The sequence below is a fragment of the Osmerus eperlanus genome, chromosome 22, assembly GCF_963692335.1.
Source record: "Osmerus eperlanus chromosome 22, fOsmEpe2.1, whole genome shotgun sequence".
Lineage (NCBI taxonomy): Eukaryota > Metazoa > Chordata > Actinopteri > Osmeriformes > Osmeridae > Osmerus > Osmerus eperlanus.
The window spans coordinates 3536558-3558233 of record NC_085039.1 but is presented as its reverse complement, the minus strand read 5'-3'; the positions used below and the strand labels follow the sequence as shown (position 1 = coordinate 3558233).

Genomic DNA, 21676 nt, shown 5'->3' with positions numbered 1-21676 from the left:
ATGGAACACCCCCCAGAGTAGAATCTACAACTGAGATTTGTGGTGGATGTGGATCGCTATAGTAGTTGTTTCATTTGGCTGATTTTCCCAAACTATTTGTCAGGAGAAAACTATACTGAATCCTTGAATCACAGCAAATCTCGATGGCAGGAAGACGATGCTTAGATTGGGCTACTGACCCAAAATCGATTTAGCTATCAATTTTGAAGTGTACATAAGTGAATTATTTGAATATGGTTCACAAACATTCTCACAACTGATCTTACTTCACATAATACTGCATGGAAACATTGTCAGGTGTTGCTTAGCCATCCATGTCTAAGACATGTCCTGTGGGTGGTAGTGTATTTGGAGAACTGAATAAACCAAACATACAAACTGTTTAGTAGGACTAAATTACTACTCTAATTCACTCTACTTGTGTCAATTGGTTATTTGCTATGGGGGGCACTTAATTATGCCTATTAAAACAATGCATCCTCTGCTGTTCACTGGAACATTTCTATTGTCGAGGTAGAGAAACTTTTGTAACAAATGTGAAACTTTATTTGGCACCAAAACAGGCATGTCTAGAAGAGCCTTTAAAAAATGCAAATACATCAAGAAAAATTGAATTTAGGTTCAGTGCAAAATGCAAAGCTCCCTAGTGTGTATTACTGAGTTAAGGTATACATTTGCAATTTGTTCAACTAAACATATCCTGCAATTGAATTACGACACGTTTTGAAATGGGCACGTCATGAATACCCAATTAAACAAATAAAACCCGCATGAGGGTTAAGTAGTAGTTGGCAGAAGAGCAATGCTGCCATCTTGAGGTGGACAGTGTGAGGAGACAGTTCATCAAATTGACAGTGGATCTGTAGTAACCATGTAAATACAGAGGGTAAAGCCAAATTCCACACTAGAGCTAAAGAAAGCCTGGACTTGTTTACCATTTTAAAAAAAAGTCCACATAAAGCTGCAAACAATTTATTACCGTCACATTTAAAACAGACAGTTTACTCATGGGATATTAAAAATTATTCAATACAAAACCCATATTCTATGTACATAAAGCCTTAAACACCCATTATTGGGCACGCCCAACCTTACAAACTGGTCAAGATTCAATAGAATCGCCAAACATTTCTTGAGAGGCATAAGTCATGTAAAGAAAGCCATCATCATCTTTATGGTCTTTGTATACTTGAGCCATGGTGAGAGACATGCTGGCGAGTCCACTGTTGTTGATGAGCAGGTAGAAGGCTTGACTTGGCATCAGACACATCCGATTTCTAAAACAATTAACCAAATGACTTTCAGAATATGGATGGAATGAAAAAAGCAGACGAGTAAATCTGTTTCCCATTCAGTGAAACACAAGGTCATGAGTCATGTCGAAGACGTGCGCGGCTGACACAAATCAGCTGATTTGAAACTATGCAATAATGCACGACTTGTCAATGGATAAACTATGGGTCAGAAGGCATAGGTCTATACTGTCCGTCTACAAATAATACCCTTACCTGATAATTGTAACAAATTGTGTCATGGAAAGTTCTTGCGGGACAAGGAATTTCGTTTTATCCAGAGGCGGCAAAAACTTCTCACGTTGATACCTTTCAATTATGACCTGAGGAAGAAAAACTTTGATCAAAGCTTGCCGTGCAATCTAAACTCAATTTATTTTAAATGACATTGAAACTAACCGGAATTTTAGTCGGAAATTTTGACCGGATCCCCGCAACCTCCAGCTTTCTTGTTGCTGTTGATGAGAGAAAACGGGTCATAAACATGCAGATTCATAACACCTTACCTAATGACAAGAAACAGTTCATCGAGGAATAAAAATCACCAAAGGTTTTCCTCTGCTTAAATGGTTTTTGGGGTGGTTGTCTCTCGAAAGGAGGCATTGTCTTATTCCGCTTTATATTTCTCAATGTGAACTGGGAAGAAAAGTTGACCATGCACGCCTGCCAACTGAAATTAAATAGTGTGGCTGCAATGACGTATCACCTGATTAACATAGGGTTTGGTCAACGGGGTCTTGACCAATGAATTATCCGCGCCCATGTAAACCCTGTCCATTGAGTTGTAGTTCTGATCGGATATCATCAATCCGTGTGGCATTTGTTAGGCTATTATAGTAATTAATATATATCTACATCGACAGATAGATGTATTGATAAGAGTCTAATTTCTAGAGAGGAAATATGTGTAATGGTCATTTTGGCACAAAAAAAAAACCTGCACAAATTTTGTAACAGGAGCCTACACTCGATAAAAAGTTTAATGGAAGTAGGCCTCGTCAAAACGCTTTAAATTTGAACTCCAAATTCCACAATGCTGAGGCTGACAGGGATGTCAACACCACGCGCATTTCTTTACAATTGGCTTGTCCCTATGTCAGTCATTTAAATCAACCAATGACAAAAGGAATCTCTTGGTATGGGCGGGAGTTCATGTGTACGTCACCAATTGACAGCTGGCTTTCAGACATGAGTGTGCCTGCCCAGTAGAGAAAGCTGTGGATACCTATTTCCTTCCTTTTCATATTTCTAGGGCGACAGAGAAAACCCATCCGACTGAGCGCAGTCGTGCCAGCTTTCGCTGACCCAACGCACATACCTGGCCTGGCCATGGACGAACAGGCAGGGCCCGGTGTATTTTTTAACAATAATAACAACTCGGGTTTGCCCGTCGCTGGCAAATTACCACAGTCAGACGACGTTGGTGGCGGAGAGGCGGCAAGGGCTCAGTACAGTATTCCAGGGATATTGCACTTTCTACAGCACGAATGGGCCCGCTTTGAGGTTGAAAGAGCGCAATGGGAGGTGGAGAGAGCCGAACTGCAGGTAAATAATCTTTAAATGTAATGTTTACGGCGCTATGACAGCTCCGCTAAAAGAATGTCGTTTGTACAAAGAAACGCGCGTTCTGTCGTGAACTACGTTACACTCAGCTGCGTAGTAGTCTAATGTTGGCAGAATTACGTTAAACGATACAGTAGCAGTGCAACCAGGAGTTCACAACGTATGCATTTAAGTGTATAGTCTACTGAAACCTCATTATAAATGTGAGAAATGGGCTTTCCATATACACCAGAACATTTTCAAAATAAGCAGTTTGGGAATCATCCCATAGGCCTGAGGACTTCTGGAATGCTGTCACCTATAAAGGTATATCAATCATTTGTTATCAAATTAATATATCAATAGTTTCCCCTTCAACCAGGCCAGCCTTAGATAACCATCCAGAACAGAGCAGCATCAACCCAAGGTGAATACATTCGTAGGTGACAACAGCTTTAAGGTTACCCCATGACTTGTGGTGAGTGTGGAATGTTGAGTCTCTAGGTTGTTAACATAGCTTGGCCAGTGAGTTGTTCTGCCAAACTATGCATGAGTGCGTCTAGTCATCTCCCATAGACCAGTGCTAAGTGCATTCTCATGAAATGGCCAGAGGATTACATAATTTACAGCCAACCTATGTTTTTATGACAGTGGATTCATAAACAGTGCATTCCCTTTAAAGGGCCATGCTTATTCCTACTGGAATTAATGATGTATATCTATGTATGGCATTTGCTCTCCTGTTAACTTTAAATATTAGCTTCAATCAATGTCCGATTTCATTTCCCATTTCATTCCCCATTCCCCATGTGTCCAGGCCTAGAGACGAAAGCTAGAAGATGTTTCAGCCCCCCCCCCCCTCACCCGCCCCTTTTTCCTTTCCTTCATTGCTTATCGGACTAGAAGGAGCTCAATGGCAGCAACAAATGTCAATGTGGAATGAGAGCTGCTCTGTTGCCAGTGGTTCAGAAACTATTTCCATATCCTAATGCATTTGTTATGCAGCTTTACATTTCATATACTGTTGGAGTGAACCTGCATTCCATTAAAATCTAATCTAATGTGAAAATCGAATTGAAAGGGTAGAATAGACAGTCTGATCAGTTTCCGATGAAGCATAGCGTTTCCCTGTAGGAACCAGACCAGGAATAAAGGCCGATTTATACTTCTCCGTTTTTACGGAGACGGACACAGGGAACGCCCTCTCCGACGAGGAATTCCCTCTCCGTGCCCTCTCCGAGCCCCTCGGAGAGCTCTACGTGCACCTCCTGATTTTCCTGACTATCCGTCTGTCCGTCCGTCATTTTACGGATACCCCTTGGCTGTGATTGGTCCGTATTAAGAACCGCTTGCGTCAGGGGCGGAGGCAGGGTTGCTGTGATAAACAGGACGAACAGAATCCTTTGACCGCCATTGCTGTAAGTTTTTACAATTCCTATTTCAGCTAAACAGTACATGTAAATCAGCATCTGAATTAAAATGTGACGAGAAATGGGCAGTGTAGTTGCTGAAAATGTGCGTATTTTATTGATGAAACGGCTAATTTGTACATTTGCTCCGACTTCTCGATAACCTAGGTAAATAAACACTCGACGACGACTTACAAAAAACCGTTGCGCCACCTACTCTTCTGGCAGTGAATTGTTTTCAGCACCCACAGCCTTCGGAGTACTATAAATTCAACCAATCCGTCCGACTCCGTCCGTCCGTCTGTCCGTAACGGAGTCGGAGAAGTATAATTCGGCCTTAACACCAGCCCTGAGGAAAACAAAAAATATGTTACTGAGCCTGCATTAGGGTCTTATTACAACAAGCTGACCTGTGTAGTGCCTGTACCATGAAGAGGATGACTGTGGAGCTCATTTGAATGGCACCTTGATCAAGCACTGTCTGTTACCGACAGGCTTCCATTAAACCTTTTGCCAACCATTTTCTCTCTCTCTCTCAAAAGAATGATGTGTTGTTTCTTATGTTTCGTAGCAGTATCAAATATCCCTCTCAAAACTATCGACCAGCACAGGTCAACTGTTTTCGGTCTTTAAGAGCTTATAACATGACACCAAGATTAAGTTCTGCTTTGATGTGTAAGTGGACTACATGTTCACTGAGAGATTCTGTTGAGTCCCTCTGTGGCCCAAAGGAAGTTTGTCATCACCACTTTGTTTCCTTCCTGCCCTCCCTAACCCTGCACTATAAATACATCACTCAGAGGACGACAACACGAGTTGGCGGCAGAAATATGGGAGAAAGAGCTGGAAATGTTCACTAACTTCTTTTTGGAGTTCTCCTGTATAAATTTGTGTATTTCCTTTTTTATTTCACTTTATAGTGCTGGGTTTCTGCTCATACAACGTGGTTCCCTGACCCGGCTCACTAAGCTGCCATTTCAGTTTCTAGGGATTTCATCTCCTCAGACAGTGGTCTTCTAAGCCTCCTGTTCCTGATTTGGAGCATCCCCAGGATCTCCAATCTCACGCCGTTCCCGCCTCCCTCGACCAGACCCAGAAGGTGTTTGCTTTTGTTTTCAGAGCAGGCTCTCAGTCATTGCTTGCCTCTTTGCCTCCTTTTGATTTTAAACACAGCCCTGAGATTTTCACAGGAATAGACTGTGGATTCTGACCGCCCCTCGAGCAACCACCTGGAGATGGCCTAGAAGGCGTGGGATTGAGCCTGTCAGGCATTCCAGACACAAAAGTTCTGGAAATGCTGCTCATTTTGGGTGGATTTGTGTGTCCCCACACTTTTCTGGCCCATTTTATCTTTAATTTATGAGTGCATTCCAATGTCTTCCACTGACCGTCCTGCTATGCTTTCTGAGCGTATGGAGTTTGAGTCCATTGTCTCTGTACTTTACCGTTGGAGTGATGAAGTGTTTTCACAAGCCATTTGGTTTACTGTAGTTTTAGTGCCGGACCTCATGAGTAAGACTGTCTGGTATCATAATCAGCCTCCCACCTGACTAGCCCTCCATATTTTCACCATCAGTTTGTTGTACAGGTGTTTAGAATTTGAATTACTAGAAGGATCTTTCTGGATGGGAAAGGACATAACTGGAGTTGTCAGACTGTTGTCCCACTATGTCAGGCCCAGTCAGTGTAATTGTAATGCCTACTATGCTTCAGCCTAGATGAAGAGGAACTGCTTAATGCTAAGACTTCACTGTCACATCCTGTAACTATATATCCCTAGCTATTATCTTGACATTCAATAATCCCCCCCCACACTTGACACAGTTCATATTGTAATCAGCAAATGCTAGTTCCCCTTCATTAGATTGTTTCAGGTTCAAGTCCAATGCTCTGAAAATAAACAGGTGAAACTGGTTCAGGCAGGAGACTCCGAGGTGCGCTTGCGTCAGTCAGCAATATGACTGTCATACTACACACATCCCATCATCCAAATCAGCGTTTACAGGGTGGTCTATTCAAGACCAGGAATTCTCATACTCTTCTGACATTTTCACTAAGTGCGTTCCAAATGCTCCTAATCTTAGTTGTGATATATAAGCTCTCTGCCTCTGATATCAAGTTGGGTTTTTCGTTAAGAGAGCTGTCGCAAAGCACAACCCTACAGCCATGAGGATATGTCTGGACACTCATAACATCAACGCTCATACTACCTGCGTCTCCTGACTGAACATGCAGTCTCAATCAGTGTATCATTGTCTTGCATAATGACACAGGAGTTTTTATGATTTACCAACACCACTGCTTTGCACTGCTTTGAGCCCACTGAGTATTATAAACCTAAATTATGCTCACTTAAAATGTCACGGGGCCAGAGAAGCCCCCCAGGCCTCATTGCTGGTTTAACATGTCATTCCCATACCCTTATCTTCTCACAGATATTTTTTTTAATCCAATAGTTTTTGCACTAATTAAATGATATTGCCTGAGACAGATGTGTAATTGCCTCAGCTGTGCTTTGCCCATCTGCTTAGCATGATGCTAGATAGGGTTGTAACGGTCCACTGAAGTCACGGTTCGATACTGCGGTTCAGACATCACTGTTCGGTACGAGTTTGGTACAACGGAGGGAAAAGCAAAACAAACCAGGTTCTTTTCGAGTGTATACGGCGCATTGAAGATGACATGTAAATTCCGATTGCGTCAGTAATCTTTTTGGCCCTATTTGTATGTGGAATCTAATGGCTGGTTAAGTACTGTAGGGAGAAGTTGAACAGTTTTTTTTTGTCTCGTTCCAGTGATTGGCACACCTGGGTGATGGCGTCGGACATTTGTAGTCATTTAGCACACGCCAGATGCGTTATATGCGTTAGCATGTTAGATGTATTTCCACTCACACCCCACAACTGCTGAACAACGCCAACACACAGTGCTTGTCTTATCCACCACTCTCGCCTGTACTACTGTAACTGAATGGGAAACCGAAGTTTTCCTAAACTTGCAATCTTAAAAAGGCCGGCGGGTCCTCTATCTCTCGTGGGTTGCCACCACTCTCTGACTCACGGCAACGCCAATCAGAGCTTCAGAGCTACAGATTAGATGTCCCTAAAGAACATGAGTCTCTAACAGTAGTTCCGCATTACATAAATTAATTTGCACGCACGTTTTATTTATTTTTATACAGTGTATTCTCCGTATAATTTCATGCACCGAACCGTGACGCCCGTACCATACGGTTCGGTACGAATACATGTACCGTTCCACCCCTAATGCTAGATAATGAATACCTGGCTGAGCTCACAAGCCCCTAACATGGTACAACACACACTTAAACTCAAACTCAATATTTTAATGCATTTTTGGTGTTTTTATACATCTGTACCTTCTAATGGTGTGGTATACAGGATCACATTAACATGCCCATAATGACTGTGCTGGCTGAGATACGATAGACCTACAACGTACTGTAGACTGCACATTAGCATTTTATTCTAACAACGCTCACAAGGCTTATGTTCACAAGACCAACAGACGACCAGGACAGAAGCTTGGCCACTCAGTGTGGCTTGGAGTCCATTTGACAACAAAGTAGTGTATCCATAAGCAGTCACTGACCCCTGGATTAATCATTGAGAGGGGGAGAATAGACAAAGTGCCCAGAAAGAAAGCTTACTCCAGTTAAAAGTAAATGTCTTTACTTAGTTGTCACAACATTTTCCTATGTATGCCGGATGTAAATATTTATTTTACACGAGAATCTAAGCCTGCCTCTTACAGTTTGTTAAAGCAGATTGTTTGTTCATGATGATGTCCTAACCAGGGGCTGAGCCAGACATAAAAAACATTCAGGGCTTAAGGCCGATTTATACGACTCCGTTTTCACGGACACGGACACAGGGAACGCCCTCTCCGACATGGAACGCCCTCTCCGAGCCCCTCGGAGAGCTCTAAGTGCGCCTCCTGATTTTCCTGACTATCCGTCTGTCCGTCCGTCATTTTACGGATACCCCTTGGCTGTGATTGGTCCGTATTAAGAACCGCTTGCGTCAGGGGCGGGGGCGGGGTTGCCGTGACCAACAAGACGAACAGAATCCTTTGACCGCCATTGCTGTAAGTTTTTACAATTCATATTTCAGCTAAACAGTACATGTAAATCAGCATCTGAATTAAAATGTGACGAGAAATGGGCAGTGTAGTTGCTGAAAATGTGCTTATTTTATTGATGAAACGGCTAATTTGTAAATTTGCTCCGACTTTTCGATAACCTAGCTAGCATCGCAGTGCAGCGCCACCTACTCTTCTGGTGGTGAATTGTTTTCAGCACCCACAGCCTTCGGAGTACTATAAATTCAAGGAATCCTTCTGACTCCGTCCGTCTATCTGTCCGTAACGGAGTCGGAGTAGTATAATTCGGCCTTTAGCCCCAATCTAGGAGCTAGTCAAGCTTTGATGTGATCTTCGATATGAACTTCCAAAGGTAATGTGAGTGTGCGTAGCGTGCAAGATTTTTTTGCATTCATTTGAGAGCAAAATTGTTTTTTGTGTTTTATGTAGTATAAACTGTCAGGTAGGGCTGTCAAAATTGCTCAAAAATGACGTTCGAATATTAAATTTTAAAAAAACAACATATTCGAATATATATTCGAATTTCTGGTTGCGCATTAGGCACGTCAATAACGGGACAAATTAATACAACGAGACATAACTACTTGTATAGGTAATTTAATTAAGTTTAAACATATTTAACAACATATTACCTACACAAAAATAAGTAAATGAACTAATGGCCAAGACCGCAGACCTTGGCCTCTCGCTTGCACACACTCTCTCTCTCTCTCTCTCTCTCTCTCTCTCTCTCTCTCTCTCTCTCTCTCTCTCTCTCTCTCTCTCGGTCTCTCACTCACTCACTCACTCTCTCACTCTCCCGCACCGTCGCGCTTTCTACGCATAGCGGTTTAAATGAACGACAACAATAAACAAATGCTGAGTGCTGATCAAGAGTTTTGTGCAAGCAATTTACGGTCGCGATTCTTGTCCCAAATATGGCAGGCTTCATTCAGTGATTGAAACAAATATTATTAACATTAATTGAAGTTTTACAGTATAGAACCGACATTGAACGCTCCGAGCGAAATGTGCTGTGGTAGCCTAAACATGGAACTTTTCCTTGGCATGAAACGGCAAATAATCAAACCAGTACATGAATCTGTTGTAGCCTATATAGTCTATTTTATTCATGCAATATACAGTCAGTACAGTAGCGACTAGCCTACATTAGTAATGCCCACACGCAAAGCAGACAGTCGCGCCGCTGCTGCCGCCGCTGCTGCCGCCGCTGCTGCCGCCGCTGCTGCCACCGCTGCCGTTGCTGCCGTTTTTATTTTATTTTTTATATTCGAATATTAATTTTCACATTCGAAATTCTGTTTTTAACAACTATTCGAATATATATTCGAATTTAGAATATTCGTTGACAGCCCTACTGTCAGGTAGCGTCCAAGGAGTCAGAGGCAGTTGAATGCAAGCCGAGGTTTATTTATAAAACCGTTCAGGGAAAAATCAAAACCAAAAACACCTTGGCGACTAAGCCGGGAAAAATCAAAGTGCCCGTAACAGACGAGGAAAATAACAAAAACAAAACAGTAGGTCGAAGCACTGGGGTAGCCGAACGTTACACCAATCACGAGACACAAGACGGGGGGGCAACATGCAACGATCTGACAGGGACCTGCACACAGAAAGAGTATTAAATAGACAGGGTAATCAACAGGTTAACACAAGACAGGTGGTGGTAATGACCAAAGACAAACGAGCTGTAACCCTCACATTGAATCTGACAGACAAACACACTCCCACAAGGGGAGGGGAACAGAAAGACAGTCATGACAATAAACATTATGTTGGACTCATATTGTTATATTTGCCGAAAATTACAACCACATTTTTACCTCAAAGATTTGGGGCTTTTGAGAAAACATTTGGAGCTCAAGCCCCAACGGACACACGGACACCAGAGACTTTCACCACAGCCTTCAGCACATCCAAATCTGTAAAGGCAACACAATGTGTACAACATTTTAGCGAAATCAGGTGGATTTGCTGGGAAGACACAAAGTAGGACACAGGTCTTACAGTGTTCCGGCAATGATAAAGACTCTTGTTGCATGTTGGCGCTCCCATGCTCTTGTCAACAACACAGGCCTGGTCTAGATGTACCTCTGAGGCATGGACCTCCTGTTCTACGCTTCCTTGTCAGGAATGGTATGTACACCTGCTTATTTTTCTGTGTAATGTAAACGGCGCCCCCGGACAACACCCATGATCACGCCTCAGCGCAGTTACAACACTCTCTTGCTTCTAACAGCAACACAACAGATTGCCTTGACAACAAAACATACCTTCCCCGGAGACTCGGACAGTGATGTATACGCCATGTATTATGTAGTTACAATTTGTTAGTTAAGGTGGTAGGGTGGGGGTTTGCCATCAGACCGGGGGGGGGGGGATAGTTTGTGCGATAGGCTAATGCGTTCTGCAGAGAAGGGAGACTGGCGTTTTGGAATGGAAGTGAGAAAACAGGACTGAGTAACACGGCGGATATCGCTATTAAAAAAATCAAAAAAACTACGTAGTTAAGGCGGCAGGCGTGTGTTGCTTAGGCGGCCGCCTTAACTGAAAAGTGCTGTGGGAAACCCTGGCTTGTTCAGTGTTTACTTTCTTCAATACAGTGTTGATTGGATGCCATGGATCTGATATTGACATGGTCTAGGATGGCAATTCTCACAGTTCTGAAGAGTCATCATGTGACGGATAGCAATAGCTCAACTCACAATGGCAATTACATTTTTGACAGATGCAGTGGGACTGGTGGCCTGATTTCAAGTTTTACGTATCCCCCAGAAAATGAATTGGTCGACTCGCTCCACTTTGAAGTGTTCCAGCTGAAAGTATCCTGTCTTTAAAGGATGGAAGTTCTATTTTACGGAAACACCGTTGCTGATGTGCAGCACTGTCTCTCTTTAATCTGGGAGGTTTGGAACTAATACATTTCAAAAAAGAGGATCTGGTTGAAGAGGAGGAAGAAAGTAAAAGGGCACGGCAGAAGGAATAAGAAGGAAAGAGACGACACATGGGGGGTAGACTGTTATGACTAGTCAGCACTCTTGCCCCACTGTAACTTCTGGTTAGCCTTTCGCTAACCCTTGTGATGTTCTCAGGCTAGAGATCACATGCAGACCACACAAGCGTAGAGAGCAGATGACTGAAATGAACTGAGTGGGGAAAAGCAAGCAGCGGTGAGAATGAAAAGAGTCTGCACGATAACAAACCGCACTTCCGAGGCTGAAAAAGGACCCTGTGGTGATCCCCAGGCATAGAAGCACCCGCTAACCAGTGCCTCAAGGGAAATGGGAAAACCAAATTGAGAGACCACATATCCGGTAACTCCCATTTTCAATTCAACAACACATAACACACATGTAATTTCTTAAATTATCCTCAACTTCCACTGTCAAAATGTTTACTTAGTGCTATATTTAACTACCTTTTGAGTAGGTCACTAATTTCTTGAGGTGGCATATTGTATTGACTTAATGAAGGTGCAGTTCAACATGCCATTAAACACATGGACGCCAGCTTCTTTAACTCATTAGGTGATCACATGGTAATCACACAAACATATGCACAAGCTTTTTTTCCAGATGCCATTTAAGGTTGGCAGCTGAAAAACGATCTGTTTAGATGAGGTGAGAGTTTTATTGTTAGTTTTTTCACCTCGGTGAAAAAACGGTCGATGAACAGCAGTCTCATGAAACGTGATGAGGGAATCCTAACTAGTGCTGACTAACCACCTCGTGAGCAAGGGGACGTAAAACACACAAACCCGTCTGGAGGTCTCCTGAAGCCAGTACCATGAAAAGTGGTTGTGCTGAACCCCCTGTTTTAAAATAAATACATAAATAAAATGACATTAATTAACACTTAATTGAAATAAAACTGAATATTAGTTTTCCATTTCACGGTTGGCAATGAGCACCACGGACAGTGTACAAACACTCATAATCAAGCCGCAGTGGAATATTTGAACAGTGTTGTTAGTTAAGTGTCTATGTGCACTCATTCCTGCCAGGCCCAATTCTATTAAGTTAAGCAGAAGCTTGATTTTCAACCATGTCTCCTTATTCAAACTGGCATGACCCCACCACTGGATTTTATATGTGACATGAAGAAGGATATTGATTCAGCATGGTGTAGTCATAGCAATGCTGCCCCTCCCCTTTTACATACATTCCAGAGGTTACATACTTCCTGTTGGTTGAATTGCCACATAGCTTGTGTTAACATCTCATAGGACTTCTTCTTGTCAACAAATACAATGACAGCTTGTAGGATCTTTCCAGTGTACTGTAGTCTATAGTATATAGTAATCATCTTTATCTTTGTAATATTTAATATTTTGTACAAATGCATTCTTTTATCTCATTCTCTTTATTTTACAAATGTGTTGAAACAGGTCATATTTACATTACGTGATCAGTCTTTACAGTGGTGAAAAGTGGAAAACCACTTTTTTTTTTTATAGGGAGACGTGACTTATGTGAGGAATTTTTCACAGTGACATACAAAGGTGTAGGCTATTATAGAGATGATTATAAATGGTGAATGGACTGCATTTTAAGGCTGCTATCATTTGGCTGTCTCTCAAAGGAAGGGTTGCTGTCTATGTTAGCAATAGCCTCTGCTCTAGCACTTTCATAGCACCATTTCATAATTTTCTTGAAGCATCTTTTTCCTTTTCAAGGTTTTCTGTGTCGAAACATTACAACAGTTTTCCCTCCACCTCTCTCTCACTCAGTCAACCTTAACGGTCACTTTGTATCATAATGCCCAGTCTGTACTCCTTAAACTTTGTCTGTTGACACATGACAGTGTGTGATAGATCAAAAGTACAGTATAAGCTTTGTGTATGGGCGGTTGTTAACCCACTATGAAAAATTAGGTTAAAAAAACAGTTGAGCTGGTGTGCATACTATCAAAAGCCACTTCCTGTGACACATCAGGAAATATTTGCTTTGGGGCTGTCTCTTATTAGTCGCAAAGGATTCTGACGAACCTAGAGAAGGGAATAGTTCAACTAAATGCCTGAATATTTAACTGTCAGCTCTAGGTTTCTAACAGAAAATAATGGATTGTTGCAGTTTTTACTTCCTCTTCCAGGAAACCTTTAACAATCTAAATGAGCCTACCATTAGTTTGCTTGCCACAGGGATGAGTGTGGGCCACCCAAGGTGTGTATGCGTGTGTGTTTGCGAGTGAGCATGCATCTGTGTGTTACAGCCCTAGCACCCTAGCACAGACTCCTAGTGAGCATCCGTCTTTAGGTCTATTTATCTGACGTTAATATAGGTCAGTAGGTCATCCCTTTTGTTACTGCAAAACTGAGAATCCGACTTGGTTGCAGTATATTCAGGGGACACAATTACTTTCTACGGCATGTGACAGACTGCAGCCCAAGCAGTGAACTACTAAGACTGGAGGTCCGTGGGTATACGCACCAGGTGTAGACTTCTTGTGTGTTTTGTGCCGTTTCAGGAATGCATTCTGCTGAGTCTAAGGTGTGTAGAGGCCAAAGAAAAACACAAAACAAAAACAGAATGTACTGTTTTAACAAGCATTCTGTCTCTTACTTCAGTGCTTTTTCCCAAGGCCCTTGTTGTTTTCGCTACATAAAGAGGGTGGCGGTGGGGGGGGGGCAGCTTTGAGTGCATTACCCCAGTGTTTACTAGTATAGCAGGGGCCCAATTTAACACTAATATAGCCCTGCCTCTTAATCTGGTAGAGGCGGATTGGGATTTGGTGGCTGGAATTGGTTAGCCTGGCTCTGCCCTCCTACGTACTTCCGCTCAATTTAGATTTTGCTTCTGTACTAGGTCTGGCCATGAGGTAAGTAAGTCCGATGTCTCCGGTTAATTTTCTACCGGCCAATCAGCGAACAGAGGGAGTGGCTGTCGTGCGCTAGTTTATGTTGTAGTTCCGTAATGGCGGCGGAGAAAGATGCGAGCGAAGCCATTCGGTCCGTTGTGGCAACGCTGCCGAATATCCATAAGCTAAAGCCAGAGCAAGTACAAGTTTTGCTGAGTTTTGTTGGTGGCCATGATGTTGTGGCCCTCCTCCCCACGGGGTTCGGGAACAGTTTGATTTTCCAGCTACGGTAGCTAGCTCTGTTACAGTAGTGGTGAAGGAATTGGCTAAGGCGAACGCTAGCGATTGGTTATGGCAGATCAGAATGGCTCTGGGCAGATCCAATAGTTTTAAACTTCAACAGAGTACCCGCCTACAAGGAAGTCAACGCTTGTCAATGGAGCGAGGCCAGACTCTCTGTACAAATGAAATGTACGAGAGTACATTTCAGCAGAGTACATCCCCTGGTTAGGACCAGGCTAGGAATTGGTCCCCTGTATGGGAAAATGTTCCCTGGTGATAGTGTGTGTGTGTGTGTGTGTGTGTGTGTGTGTGTGGGGGGGGGGGGGCATTTGTTCCACCAAGTCAGACCTTACGTCATGTCTCCCAGTCCTGAGAAATACAGTATACCCCAGCCACCTCTTCTGCCTCCACAGCTTTCTAGAGCAGCAATGCATTAGCAAGGTAAAAGACAGACTTTTGGGGCTACTCGCCTTCTCCGCCTCGTCGTGATATATACAGTCATATGTTTATCCCAGGCTGCAGTTGGCAAGGGTTCTTCCTTCTGTCCCCACGCCTCCTCTTCCTCCCTGGCTCCGTGGCCCTGTTTTGGGCTTAGAGGTTCTTTGTTCTAATCAAAGACCCATCACCCTCAGAAGTGCGCGCTTGTCAGTGCGTTCCCTGAGGGATGGTGCCAGAAAATCACTCTCCTGCCATTCTCTCCTGAAAGGAGATTTTTTCCCCAAATGGTTCCTAGGTCTGCAAACCTGTGTGTGTGTGTGTGTGTGTCTCCTACAACACTTCAAGCTTAACCAAGAGATTCTGTGCATTGCTTCGTTGCAACTGTTGACGATCGCCAACAACAGGTATCAGGATAAGACAATGCATCAAGTCAAGTGAAAGACAAGAAAGAGTCATGTAGTGGTTGTGCAACACATTTATAGCATAAATATTGTCTAAAGGGGTATAGCTCAGTAGTTAAAGCATTTGACTGTAGATCAAGAGGTTGAGTGTTCAAATTCTTACGTGTATAGGTCAATTTTATGTGCTTCCACAGGCTTTCAGGAATGTGCAATCTCCAGGGTCCTTATTAGCTATGCACGTATCCATGGTTGCTGCTGTTTGGTGTCTAGATATTCTGGGGTTTCCATAGTAACCTGAGGTTATTTAAGTCTTGTCGGATTCTCAAATCTTTTGCAAAGGCAAGCATTAGAATGGATTTATTTTGCATGGAGTAAAAATCCAGGTGAGACTAATAGATGGAGTTGTACTTTGTAATTGATTGTGCTCATTCATGATATTCCCTCTGGTACCAACCTTCTCCAGGTGTTTTAATGGACCTGTTCATTTTGCCTATAAAAATTAGGCTGTGTTCCAAGTTCGCATCTGAATGATAGCACAACACACACTCTTTTGCTTGGTATCTGTTCTTCACTACTCTTCTCCCCTTTTTTCCGCCTATCATCCCCCTCTCCTTCCCTCTCCCACTCTTTATGAATCATCGCCAGCAAACTGCTCCAGATTTAACAAGCGGGGAATTCCCCCAGAGGACTCTACATTCCAAAATGTTTCTTGACTTTCCGAATACAGATGTGACAGTAGCAGAGGGTTACATATAGCCAGCAGGCAGATGGACGAAAAGGTGAAGGGTAGGGAGTTTGGCTAAGGGCTAGTTGGTGCCAGGATGACTCAATGTTCTGTAACTCTGGAAGATTAAGCGTGAGGACATAGAGCAGCCCCAGAATGCTCCATGTTTGCTCTGCACTTGGGCGCTTGCATAGTGGGACACACGCTAATCTTGACAGGTAATGACACGTGCTTTGTCGGAGATGACAATGGGATTTTATGATACAGATGGCAGTATCTGGTTTCGATAGCATAGGAGTTAGGAAATGTAGTGTCACAGCGAGGGCTATATGTTTGTAGGTGTTAAAAGTGGCTGTAGATGAGGTGCATCAAAGGCAAAGTCCAGTTCGTTCACTACCCCATCACACATAAGGGCTGATTTTAAAAGTGTGAGGGAGGCAAATTATTTCATGTGAGAGAGACGTAGCCTTTGTGAAATACACATAGGGTGGACTAATATAACTTAAGTCTTAAGTACATTTGTGGTCATTTAGCTCATATTTAGGATTTCTCTGTCAGCTATATTCTCGTTCTTGTTATTATTTACCCCTGCATTTACATGTGGGTCAGTGAGCTTAGATGTAGTAATAGCTTGGAAATAATTCTACTGTATTCTAAGCTCATAGTCCTGGTGATTAATTATTACAAAAGCAGCTCATCAGTCCAGCAAAGAAAACATTCAAAGTGTCAGCCTTTTCATTTCCTAACAGTATCACTGTCTTTCTGTATGTTTTTTTTTTTTTGTTATCACAGATGCCAGTTGTGTGTTACTTCCATGCCCTGATCTGGAGCAGTAACAAAAAAAACTAGATTGTGAATAAATTATTATTATTTTATTTTTTGTCTTTCTAAGTGGGTTACCCATTTTCCCTACATGTAGGCTAAACTAAGGCACCATTGAATTGAATATATATGGTTGTGTATTCAATCTCTGTTTCTAACTATCATGGCAATGTACTTGAAATACCTGAACACACCCAGAGCTAAGACAACTTTCCAGATACTCCATAACCTTGCAGATCACCACTCATCATTAAAATAAAATAATTTAGAATCGATTTCTCTATCAATTTCTGTCCCAGACCAGTGTTGTTTTAGAGAAGGTGGCTAATGACAGGGATTATCCGCTCCCTGTCTGTCACACAGTGTCCTCTGCCTCATAGGTAAAACCTCAGCAGTTGCCTTGGTAACCTTACAATGAGAGTTAGACACCCGGAGGAGCTAGCATGGCAGTGTCTTGTGGATACATCCAAAAAAGGGCTTACAGGACAAAGGTGGAGTCCAGCTACCATGGCTCTGACCCCAGGCGCATATGGAGTGGACTTAAAGCCATTACAGACTACAAAGGGAGAGGCTAGAGTGAGACCCAGTTCTCTGTCCTACTGCCAGACGAGTTGAATGCCTTCTACGTTCGCTTTGAGAGGGACAGTGACCCCCTCCAGTGGAGCTACCTGAAGGCCTAGCCAGTGGTGTTCCTACACTAACTGTAGGCTTTGGTTCAAAAAGATCAACCCTCACAAGGCACCTGGCCAAGATGGCATATCAAGTAGGGCTCTCAGGTGCTGCGCTGACCAGCTAGCAGGGGTCTTCAGTGACATCTTCAACCTCTTCCTCAGCATGTCTGTACTCCCCACCTGCTTCAAGAGGACCACCATTGTCCCTGTGCCCAAGAACACCAAGGTTACCTGCATGAACGACTATCGCCCGATAGCACTGACCTCTGTCATCATGAAGTGCTTCGAGCGGCTAGTCAAATCATTCATCTGCTCCTCGCTGCCCCCCACCCTGGACCCTATGCAGTTTGCATACCGGTCCAACAGGTCTACAGACGATGCCATCGCCCTGACCATGCACACCGCTCTCTCCCACCTGGACAAAGGGAATACGTATGTGAGGATGCTGTTCATTGACTAAAGCTCAGCAATCAACACCATCATCCCCTCCAGACTTGTCTCCAAGATTGTGGACCTGGGACTAAGCACCTCCCTATACAAGTGGATCTTCCCCTTCCTGACGGGGAGGCCACAGGTGGTGATAATCGGTGACTGCACCTCATCCACATTGATCACCAACACAGGCACCCCCCAGGGCTGTGTGCTCAGCCCTCTCCTGTTCTCCTTGTTCACTCACGACTGTGTGGCAACGCACAGCTCCAACCTCCTTGTTAAGTTTGCTGACAACACAACCATTGTGGGCCTCATCTCTGACAGTGACGAGTCAGCCTACAGAGAGGAGGTTGATACCCTGACATAATAATAATAATAATAATAATAATAAATTGTATTTGTATTGCACTCTATATTTCAGTTTAATTATTAAAATTAAAAAAAGATCAAGGTAAACATTGTGGTGTCAGGACAATAACCTCTCTTTCAACGTCAGCAAGAATAAGGAGATGATTGTGGACTATAGGAGGCGGCAGGAGGAGGAGCATGCACCCCTACACATCAACGGAAGTGGAAGTGGAGAAGGTCAGCTGCATCAGGTTCCTCGGGATGAACATGAGCAATGATCTCACCTGGTCTGCTCACACGGACAAGGTGGTCAAAGCGGCCCGGAAACGCCTCTTCTTCTTGAGGAGACTGAAGAAGTTTGGCATGGACTCAATTATCCTCATTAACTTTTACAGATGCACTATAGAGAGCATACTGACTGGTCGCATCACAGTGTGGTATGGGAGCTGCACAGACAGGGGCCGCAAGGCCCTACGTAGTGTGGTCCGGTCTGCTGAGTTCATCATCGGCAGGAAGCTCCCAGCGCTACAGGACACCTACCACACACGATGCCTGGCAGGATTCTAAGGGACTGCTACCACCCATCCTTCAGTCTTTTTACCCCGTTGCCTTCAGGCAGGCGATACCGAAGCATTCGGTCTTGCACACGCAGACTGGACAACAGTTTCTTTCCAAGGGCCATCAGGCTTCTGAATGGACACTGATATGGACAATTATACACTTCTCACTAGTCACTTTATACACTGTCACTTTCAGCTACTGGTTGCATTATCAGCAATATTGCACTATTGTACTTCACTTGTCTTAGGTTAGTATAGGTTTATAAGATTATTACAGGTTATTATGTGTATTAGAAGTTTAGTATACTGTATTGAATATTGTATATTATTTTTATATTTAGGTTTACTATATTTTAGCTTATCATAGATGTAATCTATGTTCTGTGTACTTATATGTTATGTTATGCCAGGTTGCTTTGCGCTGTCTTGTCCTAAGAATTTCAGTGCCCAGTCTGACCTTGTGTTGTTCTGTGCATCTGACAATAAAAGACTTGACCTTGAACTTTAACAAAAGTTAGGGCAGTAAAGGGTACAAATATTAGTGTGCTGTCACCTCTTCTTGTTGAGTCCTGGTGCTTGACAAGATAGTCAATGCTATTTCACATCTCACTGTATCAAACGTATCTTTTTGGGGGACTGGTATGACCTGTCTTCTTTAGGTGTGAACATCTGTGTCCGTTATGGTAGAGGAAAAGAAGTGTAACATAAGTTGCGTGCCCAGTGCAATGTGCTCTGTGTTCCTTCTTATATAAGCTATGCTCTTTTAGCCGACTGTACCTTCCAATTACATTGAAATCAATGGTTACGGTCGATATCCTACACAAGAGCCTGCAAATGTATGTACACTGAGGCATGATCAGAAATATTCTCTGCTCAGTGGCAAAGAGAAGCCATGGCAACGGACTTCTGACATCACATCACAAGAATGGCAAACTTCACATTAGTAGAGTATTGTTTTGTTTTTATACTGTTGTTGGCATCAAATTAGTGGAAATTGTATACATGTATAGCAGCTTATTCCTAAAACTATTGATCATCTTTTTTTGGGGCTGTTTGACTTGTGATCCTATATGGGTGACTTGGTATCCAGTTTGCAAACATGCAGTAGCCTAATTGTGAAATTAGAAATACAGACTGAAAACACAAGAAGCAGAGGCATGAACTCCAGTGTTTTCCCTCCAAGTCAAACCAAGATCAGAATTAGAAAATGTCACAGCAAGCTGCGACATACACATTTTTAACAACTCATCAAGGTCTCATACACCCACACACAGACTTGATGGTTATCTAGCTGTCAACCAGGGTATTTCAGCTGGCAGCCTACAGTAGGCATCATGTGCACACACATACAGCATACACACCACAAACGCAAAGAGCCGAGTGTGAGAAACAAGAAACAACTAATCATAAATGTCCTTTGGGATCAGACATGTTATGACGTCAATCTTGAGGGCCTCAGCTGAACTCATCCCTATTGGTGTCTAAAGCTTAATTTATACTTCGGTCGCGGACACTTTTGAAATGGTCGCCGACGAAAAAAAAAGAAGTGTCGCTCAGGCTGCTGCATTTATACTTCGGAAAACAGTCGCCTGTGCTCAAGGTTCGCGTGACGTAAACAGAATCATTTTACCGTTACATTCATAGCTATGGTTACATTGTTAACGCTTTGTAGCCTAGGTGATCAATCGGAGAAACTGACAATTTTAATTTTTCACTATGTGAGCGCCAGTAGAAATTTCTCCTGGTAGGCGACACTTCTAAGCGACGGTTAAAAGTGTCGACCGAGACGTCATTTCTGTCGTCGACCTTTTCAAAAGTGTCTGCGACCTAAGTATAAATTGGGCTTTACAGTGCTAACAGCTCACAGCGCCAACAGCTGTGTCTGTAGAGGCTCTCACTGGAGCAGCGGTGCCTATTGTGGCTTCAACCATCCCCCAAAAAACGAAAACAAGCTCCCCTTTAAGCGATGAAGAAGTTTGATCAGACAAATACCAAACAGACCCCCTTATATTGACCCCCATATTCTCTGAACGCTGCAAGATTGCATCAGCTTTGAGACAAATAATTTCAGTGACTGGATGAAATGACACTCACTAGCTAAGCTTGGGCTAACAGCTACTGAATTAACTAGTTTGTTGGTGAGTTGAAAAGACGCCGCAGCGAGATTGGCATGGGGAGCTGGGGGGGAGGGAGGGGGTTAAGTGCCTCCGGAGTTGATTATGAGGGGCAATCACCAGGGAAGCCTTGGAAGAAAGAATTGGAAAAGGGACAGTGATGCATGGTGGGAAATGCCCGGAAGATTCTCAGGGTGATGGTAGGCGGTTGGGTGGTGCTCTGCGATGAGTCACTCCATTTAGAAATCTGTGGGTGTAACACCAACAGAACCAGCCAGAGAGAGAAAGAATGAGAGTTGGATGGAGGAGAGAGATGCCCTTTGGCTGTGGAATACGTACTTCTCAGAGAGGAGGAGGTAATAATCCGATAATGGGGAGGACATTTGATCATTCATTGTATGATTATGGAGCCGTGCATGTCACTAGCTATCTGAATACCTGTACACATTATTTGGCAAACACAGCAGCAATCCTCAGGTCTTCCTCATCCTCAGAACTGTCATCCTCAGACCTGAACTGAAGCATATTTTTGTGTACCACAACGACCCCCCAAAAAAGCTTGTTTTGCAAAGTACCACTCTTAACTGAGGCTTTAAGCCCACAGCATCACTTGATCTCCTTGTTCTCCAAATCCCTTTAAATCCACATTAAGATTGTTCACATGTTTTTCCTTCCCACGCGGCTAAGCTAGTATCGTATGACATGTAGCTCATGTTGTAGACG

General features: G+C 43.2%; 2 protein-coding genes across 4 annotated transcripts in view; one reads left to right on the top strand and one right to left on the bottom strand.

Moving 5' to 3' along the window:
* Positions 1-680: 680 nt before the first annotated feature.
* Positions 681-1986, bottom strand: map1lc3c (microtubule-associated protein 1 light chain 3 gamma). Its single transcript, XM_062448150.1, has 4 exons — positions 1838-1986; positions 1692-1747; positions 1509-1615; positions 681-1277 (listed from the first exon to the last, which is right to left on the bottom strand). Exons 1-4 carry the CDS (start codon positions 1947-1949, stop codon positions 1103-1105), a joined length of 450 nt encoding a protein of 149 aa, XP_062304134.1. The 5' UTR covers positions 1950-1986; the 3' UTR covers positions 681-1102.
* A 504-nt stretch (positions 1987-2490) lies between these two features.
* The window catches only part of strn (striatin, calmodulin binding protein), a 76354-nt gene continuing 57168 nt past the window's right edge, over positions 2491-21676 (top strand). For all 3 annotated transcript variants that reach the window (XM_062448798.1, XM_062448797.1, XM_062448796.1), the window contains exon 1: positions 2491-2837. In XM_062448798.1, coding sequence (XP_062304782.1) covers positions 2622-2837 — 216 coding nt within the window. In that variant the 5' untranslated portion in view covers positions 2491-2621. The remainder of the gene's footprint in view (positions 2838-21676) is intronic.